This window comes from Zalophus californianus, chromosome 5 (assembly GCF_009762305.2).
Source record: "Zalophus californianus isolate mZalCal1 chromosome 5, mZalCal1.pri.v2, whole genome shotgun sequence".
In the NCBI taxonomy this organism is placed as follows: domain Eukaryota; kingdom Metazoa; phylum Chordata; class Mammalia; order Carnivora; family Otariidae; genus Zalophus; species Zalophus californianus.
In genome coordinates, this window is record NC_045599.1 from 136,966,155 (window position 1) to 136,985,508 (window position 19,354).

Genomic DNA, 19,354 nt, shown 5'->3' on the forward strand with positions numbered 1-19,354 from the left:
ACATTTATTTGAAATTTCATATTATTTTGATTTTTTTTAATGATCAGTTACTTCAAATATTGCAGAGGTATGAAACACTCTCCTTAGAAAATATTATAAGACTATTTGATGAATTGAGGCATCTGGGTTGCACAGCCGGCTAAGTGCCCAACTCTTGGTTTTGGCTCAGGTCATGATCTCAGGGTGGTGAGGTCAAGGCCCGCGTTGGACTCCACATTCAGCACGGAGTCTCTTTCACTCCGTCTACCCCTCCCCCTGCTCTCTCTCTCTCAAATAAATAAATAAATCCTAAAAAAAAGGAAGAGTATTTGACAAGTTAGGAGAACGTGAGTAATTTTCAGAGTGTAAATGAGCTAAAGAATAAACAAATTGCAAGGAGGTGATAAAACTCAGTTATTAGAAAAAAATGGGAAATAAAAGCTGTCTTTCAAATATGATGTCTATCTTCGAGTCTTAAATGGTAAATGACAAGTTAAAATGGTACCTTTCTTCAGAGACATTTGGCCACAGCTACTAGAGAGAGTAAATAAATCTGACTGTGACTTGGAACAACAGGCAATTGATTCAGTTCAAAGAAATAGTTTTGTTGAAGACACCTGAAAAAGACTTCAGAATTCATTTGTTTGCATATTCAGAGATACAAAATAAATAACTCTGTGCTTGAAATATGATCAGGCTATTATTAACAACAGCCAGATGTTCTTATAAAATGATACAATTCATACATAAAGTACAAGATGCTAAGGATAGAACAATAAACCCGGTGATGAATCCTTCCTACTCTCTAGAAACTTTCTGTGTCATCCACAAAACAAGCTACAATTAGTTTGAGAGAGACTGTAATGCCAATTAAAATTGATAAATTAGATAAAAGAAGTATGAAGATAAAATTTTGTAATAAGGAAGCAATAAAGCTGCCTGGAGGGATTTGGTAAGGCTTCAGGGGAAGAAACATGAGTGAAGGGACAATCACATTATTCACTTATTGAGTCATGTAGTTCTGTCCATATGTTTTAATACATGAGAAAACGGAGACTACCTGTTTAATATTGAAGCTCTTAGCTGCAGACCCAAATTTGGATCAATATTTGCCTAAACTTTACTTTCTTCCCATTAGAGCAAGCTGCTTCAGAGTTTCTGAAGCATAAACCCAAATCCGGGTATAAAACTTTGGCAGAAGGTAAAGTTGGCATCCAGATACATAAATGGATACAAGTCAGAAGATCATATGGGACTATTTAGAAAGGACTTAAAAAATGAGAAAATCATGGGGTGCCTGGGTGGCCTCAGTCCACTGAGCATCTGACTTTGGCTCAGGTCACGATCTCAGGGTCCTGGGATTGAGTACCACATTGGGCTCCCTGCACAGCGGGGAGTCTGCTTCTCCCTCTCTCTCTGCCCCTCCCCCTGCTCATGCTCTCTTTGTCTCTCTTTCTCAAATAAATAAATAAAATCTTAAAAAAAAAAAGACAAGAAAATCTTAAGTAACCTGGAAGGAAAAAAATATAGCAACTATAATTTTAATAAACTGTAGATTCTGATGCATTTATCTTTCTTTAAAGATATGTTTTAATGATATTGTGTGCTTCCAAAAGGAAAATTTGAAGACAGAAGGGTTATGCCTTTATTAAATCATTATTTTTTATAAAATGTTTAGTTTAACATCAAAGAAGCAAAAGAAGCTCTCTAAACTATCTATGCTATAACTAATTTTACTAAGAGGAAAGTTAGAATGGAGAGGAGGATTAGGAAAAAAAACAAACAAGAGGAACTAATAGGAAACTAGCAACTACTATTTAAAAAGTTCTAGAGAAATGTTAGGATTTCTAAGAAAAAAATGTAATTGTGATTCTTGATGAAGGAATTATAATCTTAAGTGTTGCTGTATGTGGCATAGGTGCTCAATAAAATGTGGAAATAAATTTAACTGAATTTACTTTCATTTAATTATCTTCCCCAAGACAAAAATTAAAAAAAAAAAAAAAAGGAACAATCCGTGACTAAAAGAAGACAGGGGAAGAGATTTTGATTATTATCACATTAACAAGAGAAAATTTCCTACCTTGACCTGAATCATTACTCCTAATCTTTATTGCTTAAGGAATGAGATGTAATACTTTTAGAGTAACTCGCTACCATCAAGTACTTTTTACAAAATGTGTTTGAGAATTTAGTTTTTCCATTAACTGTGAGAAAGTTATTAGGCAAATTAAGACACAATTTTAAGGAGAATGCTTACCTAATGAAGAGAAGAAAACTTTTTAAGGCATTTCTGAAAACTCATTTACAGAAAAGTAATAAAATTGTACTCTGTCAAGTGGTCTGCACAGATTAAGTTAATGCTTTAATTTTTGATTTCTATTCAATTGTTAAAAGAGGTTTCTTAGCAACACTGGCTGCATACTTATATGAACTATACATTTGTTTCATCATATATAGATCATAAACACATTTTTAAAAAATTTAAATCTCATCTACTTACCAGATAAGCATAAGGTGATTCAAATTCTACATTTCAGGGTCTTGCTCATTTACACTGGTGAGTGAGGCCAAAGTAGACAGTCCATTGTTATATAGTGGCAATTAATTGGCAATTAAAATATCACTGTAGCCGTAGATTGGCTGTGGACTATGGCAAACCTAAAGTTAAGGTGGGATCTACACTTTGGGAGGGCGTATCTCCTGAAAATGATCTAGACATTTTAGGACAGGGTCATGTCTTCTCTGAAAATGTCTAGGAAATGTAGGAGTTCCATTTTCAGTTTCGTTGACGGTCATTTCTTTAATTGCTCTCTTGCGCAGAACATCACAATTTAGAGTGGCAGTTGTTGCCTCATCGTTACGGTTCAGTCAGGCACAGGGGTGGGTCAGTCACACAAAGACAGGACATCAGGAAAATGCCAGGACCTCGTACTAGAGCCACAGTCCTGCAGTCTGATTGGCTGTGGGAAGATGCTGAAGATGTTTAGCTGAGTAGAAAATGTTCAGATAAGTTTCAGTAGTACTCCAGAAGAAGGCAGGAAGCTTTTTGAGAGGATCACATCCAGAGAAGGGATGTACCAAAACTTCCGAGGTGACGGAGCTAAAGATTAGATACCAGAAAATAGTGAATAAGAGACAAACAAAAACATCGTTGGGTGAAATAGGGCCTGGCTGTTTGTGCCCGTGGACTGTGTTTTAGGGGTTTGTGTGGGAGCGTTGTAGTTTAGGGATTTTTAACGTTGCTATTTGGAAGTACATGACTTTGACTAACTTTGGCCTTGTGTTGACCTCGCTGTGATTCCCAGGCTAGAGTAATGGTGATAAATATATTGCTCATTGAGCCTTTTGATGAGCAGAGCCCTTTCACATAAAATGTTCTATTTAAAATTGGTAAGACTACATGTTGATAATCATAGAGAAAACATTGATGACCTGGTTCAAAAAATCAGCTCTAAAACTTTCTATGTGAACTGGGGCAGATTCCTTAATGTCTCTATGCTTCAGTTTTTTCATCGGTAACATAGGAAGATGAATAATACTTATTTTTAGGGCTTTTGTGGGGCTTTAATAAGGTAACACATGTAAGCATTTAGAACAGTATCTGGTACATGCTAAGATTTCAAAATGTTTATTACTACGATCGAAAATATGTGTTAGAAAAAGATTTTTTCACTCTATGTATCTGCTACATAAAGATTTATATAAATTCAGTTTTTTTAAATTAATTTTCTTGAATTGTTTTAGTCCACATAAAGAAGGTAACATCTGTTATTAGCAAATAGGTTAACGAATAAAGAAGATAAAGAGACATTATTAGCTAAGTTCACTGTTTTGTTTTATTTTTTTAGAAAGTTGTCTTGATATATAGAGTAATTATACAACAGTGGCTATTTTATATGTGTTTGAGGAAAATACTTCTGTACAATTGCCCCATTGCCAATTACAAAATTGCCCCTTAGTTTCCGTAATATGATTTTTTCCTATCTGCGGAAATAAAGATTCTACCTCTGTTCTGGCCTAAGTTCTTTGCAGCTCTAGCCAGAAGCCTCCCCCACCCCCAGCTCTTCCCACAGCCACCATGAAGGAATCTTCTACTGCTTGTAAAGGTTTTAATATTCAGCAGGTTAAGGAAACTCATGGTCAGCTTTAGAATGTTAGTCTCTGCTGAGCTTTCAAGTTGTCAAGACCCTAAAATAATATGAACAGCAGGAGTACTAAATCTTTCATTAGTTCCAGTTTCCCCTTGAGCATACTGACTTTGCAATAAAGAAGCTGTCATTGAAACTCTTCTTTTTTGCAAGGTGGGTAATAGCTACAGGGAGAAAAATAAGGAACTGTGTCAAGTTAGCCCGACTGCCATTATGATTCCTGTGTAATCACGGCATATTTGCTTCTACTCTTTTATATGCAGGTACTTCATAGACTGGACAAGTGATGGAGACAGCTACTTTACAATAGATGGAACCGAAGGAACCATTGCCACTAATGAACTACTAGACAGAGAAAGCACCGCGCAGTATAATTTCTCCGTAATTGCGAGTAAAGTTAGTAAGTATGGCATGGACAGAATCAATGTTACACTGCAGTTCTTCGCATTGAACACGCTCAAACGAGTCCCTGCTGAGGTCTTTTTTCATTTTTGGACTGACAGCTGAGTGGTCTCCTGGGGAAACTCAGAAACCTGTTCCTTTACCTCATAGCATAAGTCCAGAGAAATTTTGACAGTTGCCAGTGAGCCCTGTTTGCAGGCTTGCACGAATATCCAGCAGTGCATTTCTTGTGTGACCTCATCCCTTTTCCATGCTCTACCCTCAACCATCCTCCAGCTTCCAACTTCTCTTCCACACCCGACCTCCGTATAGAATCTTATTGGCAGCTTCAGAGGCTGGGCAGGAGGAATTAATTCTCACACAAAATCGCCCATTCTGAAATCTCTTCTGAAACTGCAGAGAATATTTTTAAAGTCACCGCTCTTCCGTCTCTCTCCTTTTCTTAGAATGTAATTGTAATGTTTTGTGGGTTTTTTGTTTTTTTTTGTTTTGTTTTGTTTTTCAATGAACGTCACTGTGGAATATACAGGAGCTCTAAGTGCTTTTCTTTAAGGAGTCACTCAGAATCGATAGGATTGTTAGGACCGATCCCTGGTGTTGATTTCTGGTTGTTCCAGAGGAGAATCCTCTAGACTGAGAGTGACAAAGCTCTCAATATGTTTGACTGGACAACCTAGGATACTGTTACAACTTCCTAAGGTAACAGATTAGTGGGGGGGAATGGTAACATTTGGTTATCAATATAATTGCACAAGAAAGTGCATCTTCCCATCCACCTGCTTATGGTCTCTTGAAAGATTTGGGGAAATCCCTTCTGAGCATCTTTCATTTTGTTTCTTTCTCATTTTATTTTGTTCATCTGGCACACATACTTCTGCAGCTAATTTCATTTTTCTATGCAGGAAAGAGCTAACTGTGAATATTTCTGTTGAGGGGTTTTTGTTCAGTCTCAATTCAGTGGGGTGTAAATATTAAATGGTTTTGTTTATCCTCAACAATTGCTTCAAAACATGAACAGTCAGACACCTATTCCCAGGCCTTAATGATATCTTTAGCTGATTTCATTATGTTGTGGTTATTCTGATTACTAAGGATAAGACTAACATAAAAGAACATGTGGCTTTCACCTTGTTTATTGTACCACTGACCTGTCATGTGAGTAAACTGACTACCCTGAGGCTGCCATACTAGAGAGGTCACACATTGGTGGTCAGGTTGACCATCCCAATTCAGCTCAGCCTTCCAATCATACCTGCCAGTGTGCTGCATATGTGCATGAAACCATCTTGGAAACTCTAGCCCAGGCCATCTGCTAGAGTAATACCACAATGCAACCTCCATCAATGCCACATGAAATGAAACATATACTTGGACCAACCCTGCCCACATGCTTAACTCACAACATTGGGAGAAGGACTAAAATAGTAATTAGTTCAAGCAACTACATTTTAAGGTCACTTGTTGTTAAGCAGCAATAGATGACTGCAGAACTCAAAGCCACCGCAAGTTGGAACTGTGACTCCTCGCTGATGGAGATACAAGTTCTCCAGCCTGTTAGAGTGGAAAAGACAGAGGGAAGTACAGATACATAAGTCTTTCTTATCTGCCCCCATATAATACTCCGTTGCTTGCCACTGCTTCTAGGGCTAAAATGGACTGGCAGTAAAGGCAGTTGCCCAAACACTGTCTTCTTAAGTGATCTTTGAGTTATTTGATGTGGGGGGCTCTGGACATCCCATCTACATGGGAACTTGATATGGGAACCCATGTGGTAGACCTTCCAACTTCTTAATTCCAGGGTCCCCTTACATAGAGGACAGTCTTCTTAGGTGAGTTTATAACATGATTTTTCAATTTTAGCATTCTGTTGTGCCCACTGGACCCTGAGGACACTCACACATCCTTGTCACACAGAACAGGGACTTCCCAGGCTGGTCTACTGAATGGTTTCTCTGTCCGGCCACCTCCTTTCAAATCTGCCCTTCTTGCTCAGTTAGGCTCTGAGAGCAGATCATGCAGTCAGCTGCCTGAGCAAACATATCATCAGGAGAACAGAATGCCACTCTCCCCTTTGCGGAGGACACCCGTTTTCTTTACGGTGTTTTCCTGGTCTCCTTTCACACCTGGCATCTTTTCTCCCCTCCTATACTGCATCCTATTGCAATTATGTTTGTTACTCATCATTCCTTTCATGTTGACTTTCAATTATTTCACTCAACCACAATGTTGGGGGATAGCTTACCCATATTGTAGATAGAAAATAAACTTTGGTTTTCTAAGATCTTTGGCAAATGTGGTGAAAATGAATTAAGCTATGGAGTGTAAGACTTTCCTGAACCATTCACTTTAATTGCTTGTACATTCTAAGTGACAATTAAGCAGAGGTAGTCTCTTCAAATAACTTTTGTTTGTCAAAGACATATTGATCATAACAAAAGATTATTTTTTAGAAAACTATCTAATCTGGGGCACCTGGTGGCTCAGTCAGTTGGGCGTCTGCCTTTGGCTTGGGTCGTGATCCCAGAGTCCTGGGATCAAGCCCCATATCGGGCTCCATGCTCGGCGGGAAGCCTGCTTCTCCCTCTCCCTCTGCTTGCCTGCCTGCCTACTTGTGATCTCTCTCTCTCTCTCTCTCTCTCTCTCTCTCTCTCTCTCTCTGTGTCAAATAAATAAATAAATAAAAACTTGAAAAAAAAAAAGAAAACTATCTAACCTTACCTAAACCTTCCTATTAATACACACATACACAAAACATGCATATTTTTTGAATTGGGAATAGTAGGTTTCCGTACCTTAACTCAGGATGAAAGTGTGCAGATAGTTTATTAATCACTTGTAGCTCAGGAAGGTCTCTTTCTCCCCCCGCAGCTCTGTAGACTACCCAAACCATCACAATGGTGTGACGGCACTGAAAGTAGCAGGTCTGATACCTCTAGTCAGATACTTGCTCTTCACCCACTTAGACAATGAAAGGAGGGTATGCACTTTTGCTGTGGAAGCAAGTGTCACTGATCCTCCATTTTAGATTTTTCAGGTTTAAAGAAATCTATTTTTTTAGCTATCAATATGATTAGGGCACATGCTGGCTCTAGTTTTTACCTAAATGCAAATTAGGAAACCCTAGTGTGTAGATTCTCATTAGTTAGGTTGGCCCTTACTGGGAAATATGCAGAACTGGGACTTAGACACATAATGGAGATATATACATATATATCTCTCTCCACATATATAAGCTTATCCATACATCCATATATATGTACATATATATATAAAATCTTATACAATATAAGAGTGATATCAAATTAACATTTCTAAAATAGGTACCTCTGTTCTGTTCCAGTACCTATTCAAAGACCATTGTGTAGATTTTAGGACCCCAGGGAAATCTGCTGGGGTAAACGCTATGTATCCATGTGAAAAATAAAGAGGCTAAACACATACCACATGATAATTAAAGATTTACAATAAGAGTAGCTTATTATGGGCTTTATTTGGCTTGAATTCACAGAGTTTAAAAGTAAAATTTATTCATGTTCTAATGCATAAGGCTGTTTTCATTGATCAAACTAGCCAGCTGAGCAGGAAACACTATCTTCATGGTGAATGACCGAGAAATAAGTAGTTTACACTTGTACTTCCAAGAAGAAACAATTACGTAAGTATACCTTATTGCAGATTGAACTAGTATGTGTTTTGGCCTGACCCTTACATAAAAATTCTCAGGCAAATGAAATGTTACAATGATTGAACAACTTCCAATTAATTAAAAAGCAGTCATTAATCAGTGTTGCTATAGTTGGAGATGCAAATAATTTTATTAGACTCCTAATAATTCTTTTATGCATTACTGCTTTGCTGTTTTTATGATACTAAACTTGAGAATTTTAAAAAAGATGGAAACCAAAAATTCACTTCATTCAAATTATCAGAAACTTTCAATACATAAATGTTTCCAATTTCTTTTTGGCATTACTGTAACAAATATCATTAGGCAAAGATAATTAAAAATATCTACACTACAGCCTTAGAACATATTTTATATAATTACAAAATAAACAAATGATGCCAGAGACAATTCTTCTTTTCTTGGTCAATAGTTATCCAGATGACAATGGATTGTTTGCATTTATTATGAAACAGGTCAAAAATCACTAAATTGATTCACTAACTGCTGTATTTGGGGAAAATACTTTATGTAAATATATCATTATCAGTTGGGATTAAATTGTTGGGTAATTATTTTTTGAGCTTATTTGGTATATAGAGCTATTTTGTTAGGACTTCTTTTTACTTCAACATAATGCAGATGATATCATCTTCATATGTACAGAAAAATTAAACTTTGGCATTACTATCCATAATTCAGGCTAAACATAAATTCATACACTTCTTTTCTTAACTTTGTATAGAATATCATTTATGTGCAAAACACAATTTGTTGTGAGTTATGAGTAAAATGAGACCAAAGTCTATGCTTAAGGATATTAAAGTTTAGGAACAGTTAGAAATTGACCAAAATAGAGAATTTTAGTAAGTTATAACCATGTGAATTATGCTGAATTCCAGGGACTTTGGATTTAAGGGTGTTCTTATACAACCTCCAGGGGGAAGCTGCAGAAGATTATAAAGGACCAGAGTGTGGCCATTAAATGATAAAGGGTTTAAACACAAAGAATTAGATTTTGTGATAGAATTTTCCAAAGAATTTCATCTGCCTGCATGCCACATAGCCATGAAATGATGTTCTTAGATCAAATGAGAAGAAAGTATCTAATTTTTCTGAAACAATAGTAAGTAGTAATAATAATAATAATAATATAAACTAATAGACTAAACAATTCTATTCGCTTCATATATATTCAATCAAGATGAGTAGTATGGTCCACACTGCAAGCGTGCGGAAATAGAAGCTCAGAGGTATTTCGTTCGTAGCTCCATGTCACACCGGGAGTGGTGACCAAATGAGGATGGAAGTCCTGGGCTCTCTCAATCCAAAACAGAATTTCCCGGGGATAAGTAATCACTTGCCTAAGCTTATTAGATATATTTTAAATAAGTTATTAGTTGAACTAGTCAAGGTGATTTTCATATGCATAGAGTACAAAATAGTAAAAAATTATACATTTATAATGTACATAAAATTAAAATGAAATTTTGTTAGTCTTGACATCTATCTATCATCTATCTATCTATCATCTATTATCTATCTATCTAGGCTTGTTAGACTGCTTATCTATCACAATTCTGTCGTGAATTTGCATGTTTCAGAAATTTGTATACCGACTGACATCTATTAACTACTCATACAAAATCACCTTTTTAAAAAAATTTTTAAAAGATTTTATTTATTTATTTGAGAGAGAGAGAGCAGAAGAGGGGGCAAGGTCAGAGGGAGAAGCAGACTCCCCGTGGAGCAGGGAGCCCGAAGTGGGACTCGATCCCGGGACTCCAGGATCATGACCTGAGCCGTAGGCAGTCACTCAAACAACTGAGCCACCCAGGCACCCCACAAATTCACCTTTTTTAAAATCAAATCAATAACGGGTTTTATTTGCTTTCCAAATACAAATTTAATTTGTGGTTAAAGAAAGTCACTTGAGAAGGATTTTTAAAATCATCGAGAGTTTAAAATAAAGTGAAATGTCACCTACAGTCTTGTTGACCATGGGTGAAGAATTCAAGGAAAATATGCCGACTATCGTAATGCCAGTAGGTCATGATCCACAGAGGTTTCTGGTTTTATCAGCTGTGTTGAACCCACTTTCTTCTCAGTTTAGTCTGTTTTTGAAAGAATATTTGTTCATAGATATGTTCACTTTGCTAGAATGCACTAGGCTCTGTGTTAAATCCTGGAGATTTTAAGATGAATATGAAGTAGTTCTTGCTCTAAAGGAAATCAGAATATCTAAGGCTTTATGTTATTGCAAATATTTAAAATTAATGATAGTTTCCTCTTGTGTTTTCATTGGGAAAAAAATTGGCTATATTTTTAAAGGTTCCTTTTTCTTTAGAGATCAGTTTTTGTCACCAACAGCATAGAAAGTAATATTTGACTTTAGCATAGATATATATGAATAATTTAAATCCCCTTTATGGATTGCTCATCTAGATACAGATCATATTACTGTAATTGAACAAAACTATTATTAGATATAGTTCATCTTAACTTGTAATTTGAAAATGAACTGATTTAAAGAAAAAAGGAAAAGAAAGCTTGTGTTACTTTTTTGTTGTATCTTGCTCAGTTTGCACTATAATTCGGCTTTTTGTCATAAAGAGCTAAGATTTCATTCTTGAAGTTATTGTAGTTGCAATTTAGTACATGGTCACAAAATTGAATTTTTAACACTGATAGTTATTCAGAAGCAGATGTCATCTTTAAATAAGGAAGCCCAACAGCTCCGGCATATTTTAACACACTAGGAACCCTGTGTCAATGCTTTAATGTTTTCAAAACATTTTCAACTACATTTCTCATTGGTGCTTGGAAATATTCTATTATTTGGCCAGTATTTATTGAATATTTAATACGTAACTTAAGTAACCCCACCCCTTTAACCCTTGAATGTAAACTGGGCTTTCTCATGGCATGGTGGTCTCGATAGCAGCGCGGGTATTACTCTTTGGAAGTAAGTGATTATCACGTACCTGGGTAGATCTCAGAAGGTGTGCCTTCTTCTTCTCTGAGTTAGTTGGTATATATCATGGTGCAGTGACAAGTATAGTAAGAAGATTTGGATTCCAGTCGGGTCTGGCAAAAAAAAAATGTAGGGCAAGTTTATACCAAAGTTTTCTCATCTCTAAGTGGGCAAATAGAGATCTGTAATTTTCAGACTTGTAGATCATCAGGATACTTTGTCAAATGAAATCTTAGGTGGAATCTCAATGTGTACTACATTGAAGAGAACTGTGGATAAAGCCAATGATTTTTCTTTGCCCCTATAAACTCCTTAGCCCTGAGGAGAATGGCGTGAAGGATGTAAGTTCATATTAATTCTAATTTCCTATTTAAATTTAAAACTTAGTTTCCCATCTGTGAGCATGAAATGTTTTCTGTTTCTTTGTGTCATCTTCAATTTCTTTCATTGGTGTTTTATAGTCTTCAGAGTACAAGTCTTTTACCTCTTTGGTTAGGTTTTAATATTGCACTGTATGTTAACTAACTAGAACTTGAAAAAAAACTTTTAGAAAATAAATAAGGGGCGCCTGAGTGGCTCAGCTGGTTAAGCGTCTGCCTTCGGCTCAGGTCATGAACCCAAGGTCCAGGGATTGAGCCCCACATCAAGCCCCCTGCTCCGCGGGAAGCCTGCTTCTCCCTCTCCCACGCCCCCTGCGTGTGTTCCCTCTCTCGCTGTGTCTCTCTCTGTCAAATAAATAAGTAAAAAAATCTTAAAAAAATAAATAAAATTTAGTTTTCCTAGGATTTATTAAAGGTTACAATGCTAGTTACTAATGAACCATTTCTAAAAGAGGTTTCTGATGACAGGTTCCAAAAATGGGCATACCTTTGTGTCTCTCCCTTCCCATATATTCTTCTGACAGTGAGGCTGACATTCCTTCCATCAGGAAGTGGGTTGGATCTTCCCCTTGAATTTCGAAGTGGACTGGTGACAGCCTTGACTAATGCAGAGGAGATGCATTTCTATGTCACTGTGTTAGGTCATAAAGGCAAGGATTTCTGTCCAGATTTCTCTCACTTTTGAAATACTTGCCCTTGAACTTTAGCCACCATGCTGCGAAGAAACCCAGTCTCCATAAAGAGACCATGAATGAGTATTCTCGTCTCTACCTCCAGTGAGACGTCTTAGCAGACCACCAGCATCAAGTACACGCCATGTGAATAAATGAAACTTTAGATGAGAAAAGCACCAGTTCAGGAAGAAATGCCAGTCTTCTTTTCATTTTCCCTTCCTTCCTTCCTTCCTTCCTTCCTTCCTTCCTTCCTACTTTCCTTCCTTCTTTCCTTCCTTCCTTCCTTCTTTCCTTCCTTCCTTCCTTCCTTCCTTCCTTCCTTCCTTCCTTCCTTCATTCCTACTTTCCTTCCTTCCTTCCTTCCTTCCTTCCTTCCTTCCTTCCTTCCTTCCTTCCTTCCTTCCTTCCTTCCTTCCTTCCTTCCTTCCTTCCCTCCATGGTTTAGGTGCATTTTATTTGTTTTCTTCCAAGATCATCCTACAAAAGAACTAATGTAAAAACCAAAGCCCTGGCAAGTGGGTGAGAACAACCTCCTCTTTCCCAGAGCCCTCTGCTTGTCCCTGTGTTCCTCAGTTGTGTCACTGCTCCCGTGCATGTGGGTAGAGAGCTTACTACTTCATCTCCCACCTAGCCCAGAGCGGGACCTACCACCTAGCACCCCCTGCCCTCAGTCCCCTTTCACACATGTTGGTCCTGGTTACAGGCAGCCATGGTAAGAACTATCGGGATCGAGTAGGAGTTCCGAATCCCAGAAGGCCATAACCAGGGCTCAGCCCGTGATATTTCTTCCTCTAATTCAGTGCCCTAGGAATGCTGTTGGGCCCAACACCTCCATCACAGAAGCCAGCTGCACATTCTCTGGCCAAAGAGAACTAGAGCTTCAGGCCTTAGCCAGAAGCTGGTACAGGTAAATACAGTCAGACTTGAAGGGGAAGTGACCATCCTCCCACATGAAGAACTGCCATTGGATCTGGCTGGTCCAAGCCTGGAAGTTCCTGATGATTTGCTTCTTCTCAGCCTCCTTGCCCACCCAGAGTTTGTTGGGGGTGATGTAGCTAGAATGGACATGGTACTGGGGACAAGCCTTCATGATGTCTTGTGGGAAGTCCTGTCTCCTCTTTTACCAGGGTGCAAAGTCACCTCAACAGTGGGTATGCCTGCAGTTGGGCAGGATGCCTCTGACTCGTCCCACACCTTGTCCATGCAGATGCCACACATGAAGCCCTGACTGTCCTGCTCCCTCTCAAGGTCCAGGCCCTGAAATGGGACCCTGAGCTCCCAGGTAGCATCTGCCTTGGGCTGAGAGTCCTGGGAGTAGCTATGATTCCTGTCAGCAGATAATGGAGACAGAGAATTCCAGAAACTGTCACCAACCTCCTTGCCTTGCTAGCCAACCCCTCCAGATCAGCTTCTGTGCCCCAGCAGAGGCCCCTGCTCAGCCCCAATCCATAGGTATAGAAGGCAGGTAAATGGGCTCGGACTTGCACTCCAGGCTGTGTGGAGCTGTGGATGCAGATAGTTGTATCTGTCTCCACAGAAACAGAAGCCTCCCTGGAAAGGCTTGGATAGTAGCCGTGAGCAAAGCACTACAAAGTGCAGCTGCACCCCTGCTGACAGGCCCCTTGGGCAAGATTTCTGCATGGTGGTTGGGAGCAGGGGCAGCTCCCAACCACCATGGGCCTTGCCATGAGGCCCTGCTAGGTCCATTCCAGCTCAAGCCCTAGTGAGAATCTTTCTTTCCTTTTAGTATATATTTAATATATATATATATTAATATATTTGAATATTTTTTATGACCAGGTGTAGTTATCTATTGCTACATGATAAATTATCATAGAGTTTCTTTGGGTTAGGGATTCTGAAAAGGTTTATTTATTTGAAAGAGAGAGAGCAAGAAAGAGAGCGCAAGCATGAGTGGGGAGAAGGGCAGAGGGAGAAGCAGGCTCCCCCTTGAGTGGGGAGTCACACTCACGGCTCAATCCCAGGACTTCAGCTGAGATCATGACCTGAGCAGAAGATAGACACTTAACTGACTGATCCATCCAAGCATCCCTGAAAGGGTTCATCTAAAAGGAATGGCTTAATATCCCCTCCAAGAAGTCTGGAAGACTTGAGAGGTGGGGGCTGGAATCTTCTGAAGACTTCGGAAACCCAAAATCACTGAAAGCTTTTGCTTTCTGCAGCTAAACCAGCTCCAAGGAACAATGTCAGCCTTATTGTCAAAGAAGAGGATATTTGAGATTCATTCAGGTTGTTGTAGCACATGTCACTATTTTGTTCCTTTTTGTTTTTGAAGTAATTGTCATTGCATGGATATGTCACATAATGTTTATCCATTCACCAAAAGATAGACATCTGCATTGTTGTCAGTTTTGAAGTGTATACATAATACTTTAATGTGCATTTTTATACAGGTTTTTGTGTGGATGTTTATTTCATCCTCTTGGGTAGATACCTAGGAGGGGATTTGCTGCAATATCAGTTCATGTTTAATCTTTACAGAATGTTCCAACCCATTTTCCAAAGTGATTATACAATTTTCTGTTTCCATCACCAGCAGTGCTTTCCATCAGCAAACCATTTTATTTCTCTGAGCGATGATTTGTGAATTTCTGTTTGTAAGTCCTGCATCTCTTTTGCTAAATTTATTCCCAAATATTTTATTATCTTTGATTATATTGTGAATGGGGTTTTTTTTTTTTTTTTTTTTTTTTGGTCTCAGTTTCATTCTTTCCAATCTGGATACTTACATTTTTTTAAATTTTATTTTCATTTCATTGTACAATGGTGAATATATGTGGCAAGAACAGCCGTTTCTGCCCTGTGCTCAATTTTAGAGAGAAACCACTGACTCACTCTTGAATATGATGTTAGCTATAGGCTTCTCGTAGATAGACTAGATCAGGTTGAAGATCTTGCCTCCTGTTCATTACTTTTTTAGAAGACTTTTTAAAAATTATGAATGGATGTAAGATTTTGTCAAATGCTAATTCTGAATCTATTTGAGACGGCCATGTGTTTTTTAGCTTTCTTCTATTAATATGGTGTGTTGGATTGATTATTCTTGGATATTGAACTAACCTTATATCCTTAGGATAAATGCCATTTGGTCATTGTGTAGTAATTTTATAGTATGCTCTGGAATTGATTTGTTAATATTTTGTTAAGGAATTTTTGTACTTATGTTTATGAGTGAGATTAGCCCATATTGTTTTTTTTTTTTTAAAGATTTTATTCATTTATTCATGAGAGACAGAGGGAGAGAGAGAGAGAGAAGCAGAGGGAGAAGCAGGCTCCCAAGGAGCAGGGAGCCCGACGCGGGACTCAATCCCAGGACCCCGGGACCATGACCTGAGCTGAAGGCAGACGCTTAACCATCTGAGCCACCCAGGCGCCCTAGCCCATATTGTTTTGTTTTGTTTTGTTTTCTTATGTTTTTTCATTGCATTTGGTAACAGTATACATAAAATGAATTGGTGTTTCCTTCTCCATTTCCTGAAAGTTTGTAAAGAATTGGTATTATGTGATCTTTAAATAGTTGATAGAATTCCCCCAGTGGGGTGCCTGGATGGCTCAGTCAGTTAAGCACATGCCTTTGGCTCAGCTAATGATCCCAGGGTTTTGGGATTGAGCCCTGCATCTGGCTCTCTGCTCAGCAAGGAGCCTGCTTCTCCCTCTGCCTCTGTTTGCCGCTCCCCCTGCTTATGCTCTCTCTCTGTCTCTGTCAAATAAATAAATGAAATCTTTAATCTTTAAAAGTAAAATATCTCCAGAGTTCAAAAAAAAAAAAAAACCCAGTGAAGGCATGTGTGCATGCGTTTTTTATCGGTTGCGAGATTTTTAATTACAACTTGATTTTATTCATTTGTTTAAGGTCTATTAAGGCTTTCTATTTCTTTTAAAGGACATTGTTGGTAATCTGTGTCTTTCTAGGAATTTGTTCAGTTCATTTATGTTGACTAGATTTTTGGCATATATTCATAATATTCCTTATAATATTTTAACTCATTTATGATAAACAGTGATTTTTTTCCTTCATTCCTTTTTTTTTGGTAATTTGGGCTTTACCTTTTGTTTTCTTAATTGAAACCGTACTTGAAAATACTACTAATAAGGCAATTCTAACTCAGACCGACTCAGAAAGCTAAGGGAGCTCACTGAGATATCATCAAGGGATGGGGAAAGAAAATCTAACAAAACATTTTTGAAGACATAGGGGATAAAAACAAAATGATTTCTTGATTATATTATGTGAGCCAAAAACTATTAATAAGCTGGTTATTAAATATAAGCAACATGCATCGATAATAATTGGAATTTAAATGATTTGGCTACAAAGAACACAGCAATTAGGTAAGATTTTGGTTATTTAAAATTCACTAAATTTAGGGATGCCTGGGTGGCTCAGTCGGGTAAGCGTCCGCCTTTGGCTTAGGTCATGATCCCAGGGTCCTGGGATGGAGCCCTGCATTGGGTTCTCTGTTCAGTGCGGGGTCTGCTTTTCCTTCTCCCCCTGAGACTCCCCCTGCTTCTGCTTTCTCTCTCTCTGACAAATAAATAAATAAAATCTTTAAAAAATAAAATAAAATTTACTAAATTTATATTTGAAACTGCCCTCTACATATTCAGTGATAACTAGTTTCTACGTGGCAAAAATGTTGGTAATAATGCCCAAACTAAGTCATGATTAAACAAATTTCATCATAGATGTCCCAAATACAGATTAGATGAGTCAGAAGAAAAAGGGTCATTATTTCTTCAATGTAATTTTCTGAATTATATGCATAAATAAAAAATCTATATTACTCTAACAAATTATATTCTCTTGTGAAAAGTTCAGTGCTTAACTACAGGAGTTCTTGAACAGAGATGTTACTGCTTCCCCAATTGGCTCGTCCCTCTGCCCCTCCCCCGCTCATGCTCTTCCTCTCTCTCTCAAATAAACAAACAAAATCTAAAAACAAACAACACGCACAAAACTTTCCTCTTTATATGGCCTCAGGACTTGTACTTTATATATCATGTAAAATGGAAAGCGGAGACTGATTTTTATGTTGGCAGAAACTGAATAGGCTAAGTAATTCACATGAATTCCCTAAATTAATCTGTAATATTAATTCGTTGTCTATTTTTTTTCAATAGCTAAATAAATTTCAGTTATTTTCTAATGCACGATGTATACTAGAGTTTAAGAGCATGAACTTGGAACCAGAACCCCATCTTATTACATCCAACTTGTGATTTTTGGGAGTCACATTCCCCTTCTGTTCCTCAGAGTTCCACATGTAATAATGGGATAATAGTGTCAATAATAGAGTTACTGTGAACCCTAAAAGAGTTAATCTACGTGACATGTTTTAGAATATAGGTACACTGTAAGCATTACAAAATATTAGGCCTTGTTTTTTTTTTAATTTTGTTGTTATTTTTTATAATTTCCAGGATTTTACAAAAGCAAACCAAGTTTAGCCAAATTGTTGACTTTTATCTACATATTAGGCTATAGGAGTAATTAACACCAAAAATAGATACAGAGATAAATAACCTCCAAGAAGGGCACTTTGTAATAAGAGTGATGTAATTTACTAGAGGTGATCTAACATTTTGTAAAACACCACCACTTATTTAATATAACAAACCTATGAATTTGGAACTGTTAATACTGTGTGTTTCATATAAAGAAACCAAATTAAAGGTAGATTAAATAACTTCTGAAAACAGCCAACATTTTCTACCAAATAAGATAATTCCCTGTGGCCAATATTAATTTCTTTTGCCAATATTAATTTTTAAATCATACTTTCTGCATCCTTCTCCAAGATTACCAATACACCTTCTATAAGCACATCCTCTATTACAGAATATACCAGTCATCCCCACTTTGTGTTATCTGTGTGTGTACTGGTCCACGATGACGGATTTCACTGTGTCATATGTGAATATGTGAACATTTATTATGATACTGTTTATAGTGCCTATTATTTTCTAATAAATTTTAGCACAGCAGGATAGTGGAGAGTTGGCAGAGTCAGTCGTGTGTTGAAATTTTGTATGTTTCTTTAAAAGAATCCAGATAGAGGTCTAAAAGAATACTAATATTATGAATCATCAGCAGCACTGCAGATGAAGGATTTAACACATAAACCAATCAATAGAGAAGGTATGGTGGCATACACATGGTATTTGAATTTCCATAGTCCTGGGTTGGAATCTGAACTTCCCATTCCCCTAAAGGTGTGACTTTGGGCAAGGTCCTTCAACAATATGGGACAGTTTATCCATTGGTAAAATTTCATATGGTAAAATTTTATAACAAGAAAGGTAAACTGTGCATTGCTATGCCTTACTAACTTAATTTTTTTGAGTCTTCTTCAACAAATGACAGGGAAGCAGATAATGTATCAAGAGCTGGGGCTAAAACTTGTGATGGGATTTGGCACTTTTTCAAACCAACACTTTTTTTTTTTTTTAATATACTGTAGGAAGAAAATCCTTATTCCTTCTTTTCTTATCACCAGCAAGTCATTTCAGGGTGTATCCTAGCTTTCCATAATCTATGTCTTCTACTTCCTTAAGTCTGTTTTTTAAATCTTTATTTATAAAAAGCCCCTTCTCCTTCATTTTCCTTGTAATTTATCATCCTTTTCAGGAAGAATCATTTTGAAAGAACTTTTTAAATATGTAGATGATCCTACCCAATAAAGTTTTAATTATATGGACACAACATAGAAAACATGCTTGATCCAGTGAAAATTATCACTATTATTGAAGGTTGGTTCTGTGAACTCTGGTATGATAGCTACATGTTTGATAAAATACTAGTTGGTTGACCTTAACTTTGGTGGTGAGTGAATTTCAGGATGAACACTGGTATGGGGCACCGCTAGTGCTCTGACAGCAAAACACTGACATACTTACCCATCCTTTTATCATTTATACTTGGCACACTGCAGAGTTTCCCATTAAGGAAGGATCATTTAACTTCTTTATAATGACTGATAAAAAAAAAATTAAGGGATGCCTGGGTGGCTCGGTCAGTTAAGCCTCAGACTCTTGATTTCCACTCAGGTCATGATCTCAGGGTCCTGGGAGGCAGCACTGCACTGGGCACCGCACTCAGCAGGGAGTCT

General features: G+C 37.5%; 1 protein-coding gene and 1 long non-coding RNA gene across 5 annotated transcripts in view; one reads left to right on the plus strand and one right to left on the minus strand.

The window, feature by feature from the left end:
* Positions 1-19,354, plus strand: part of CDH12 (cadherin 12) — a 1,005,284-nt gene that overhangs the window by 972,039 nt on the left and 13,891 nt on the right. For all 4 annotated transcript variants that reach the window (XM_027605549.2, XM_027605548.2, XM_027605550.2 and 1 more), the window contains one exon: positions 4,394-4,530. In XM_027605549.2, coding sequence (XP_027461350.1) covers positions 4,394-4,530 — 137 coding nt within the window. The remainder of the gene's footprint in view (positions 1-4,393; positions 4,531-19,354) is intronic.
* Positions 10,266-12,151, minus strand: LOC113929035. Its single transcript, XR_003522072.1, has 3 exons — positions 12,038-12,151; positions 11,181-11,283; positions 10,266-10,310 (listed from the first exon to the last, which is right to left on the minus strand). It is a non-coding gene; the product is annotated as an uncharacterized LOC113929035 (long non-coding RNA).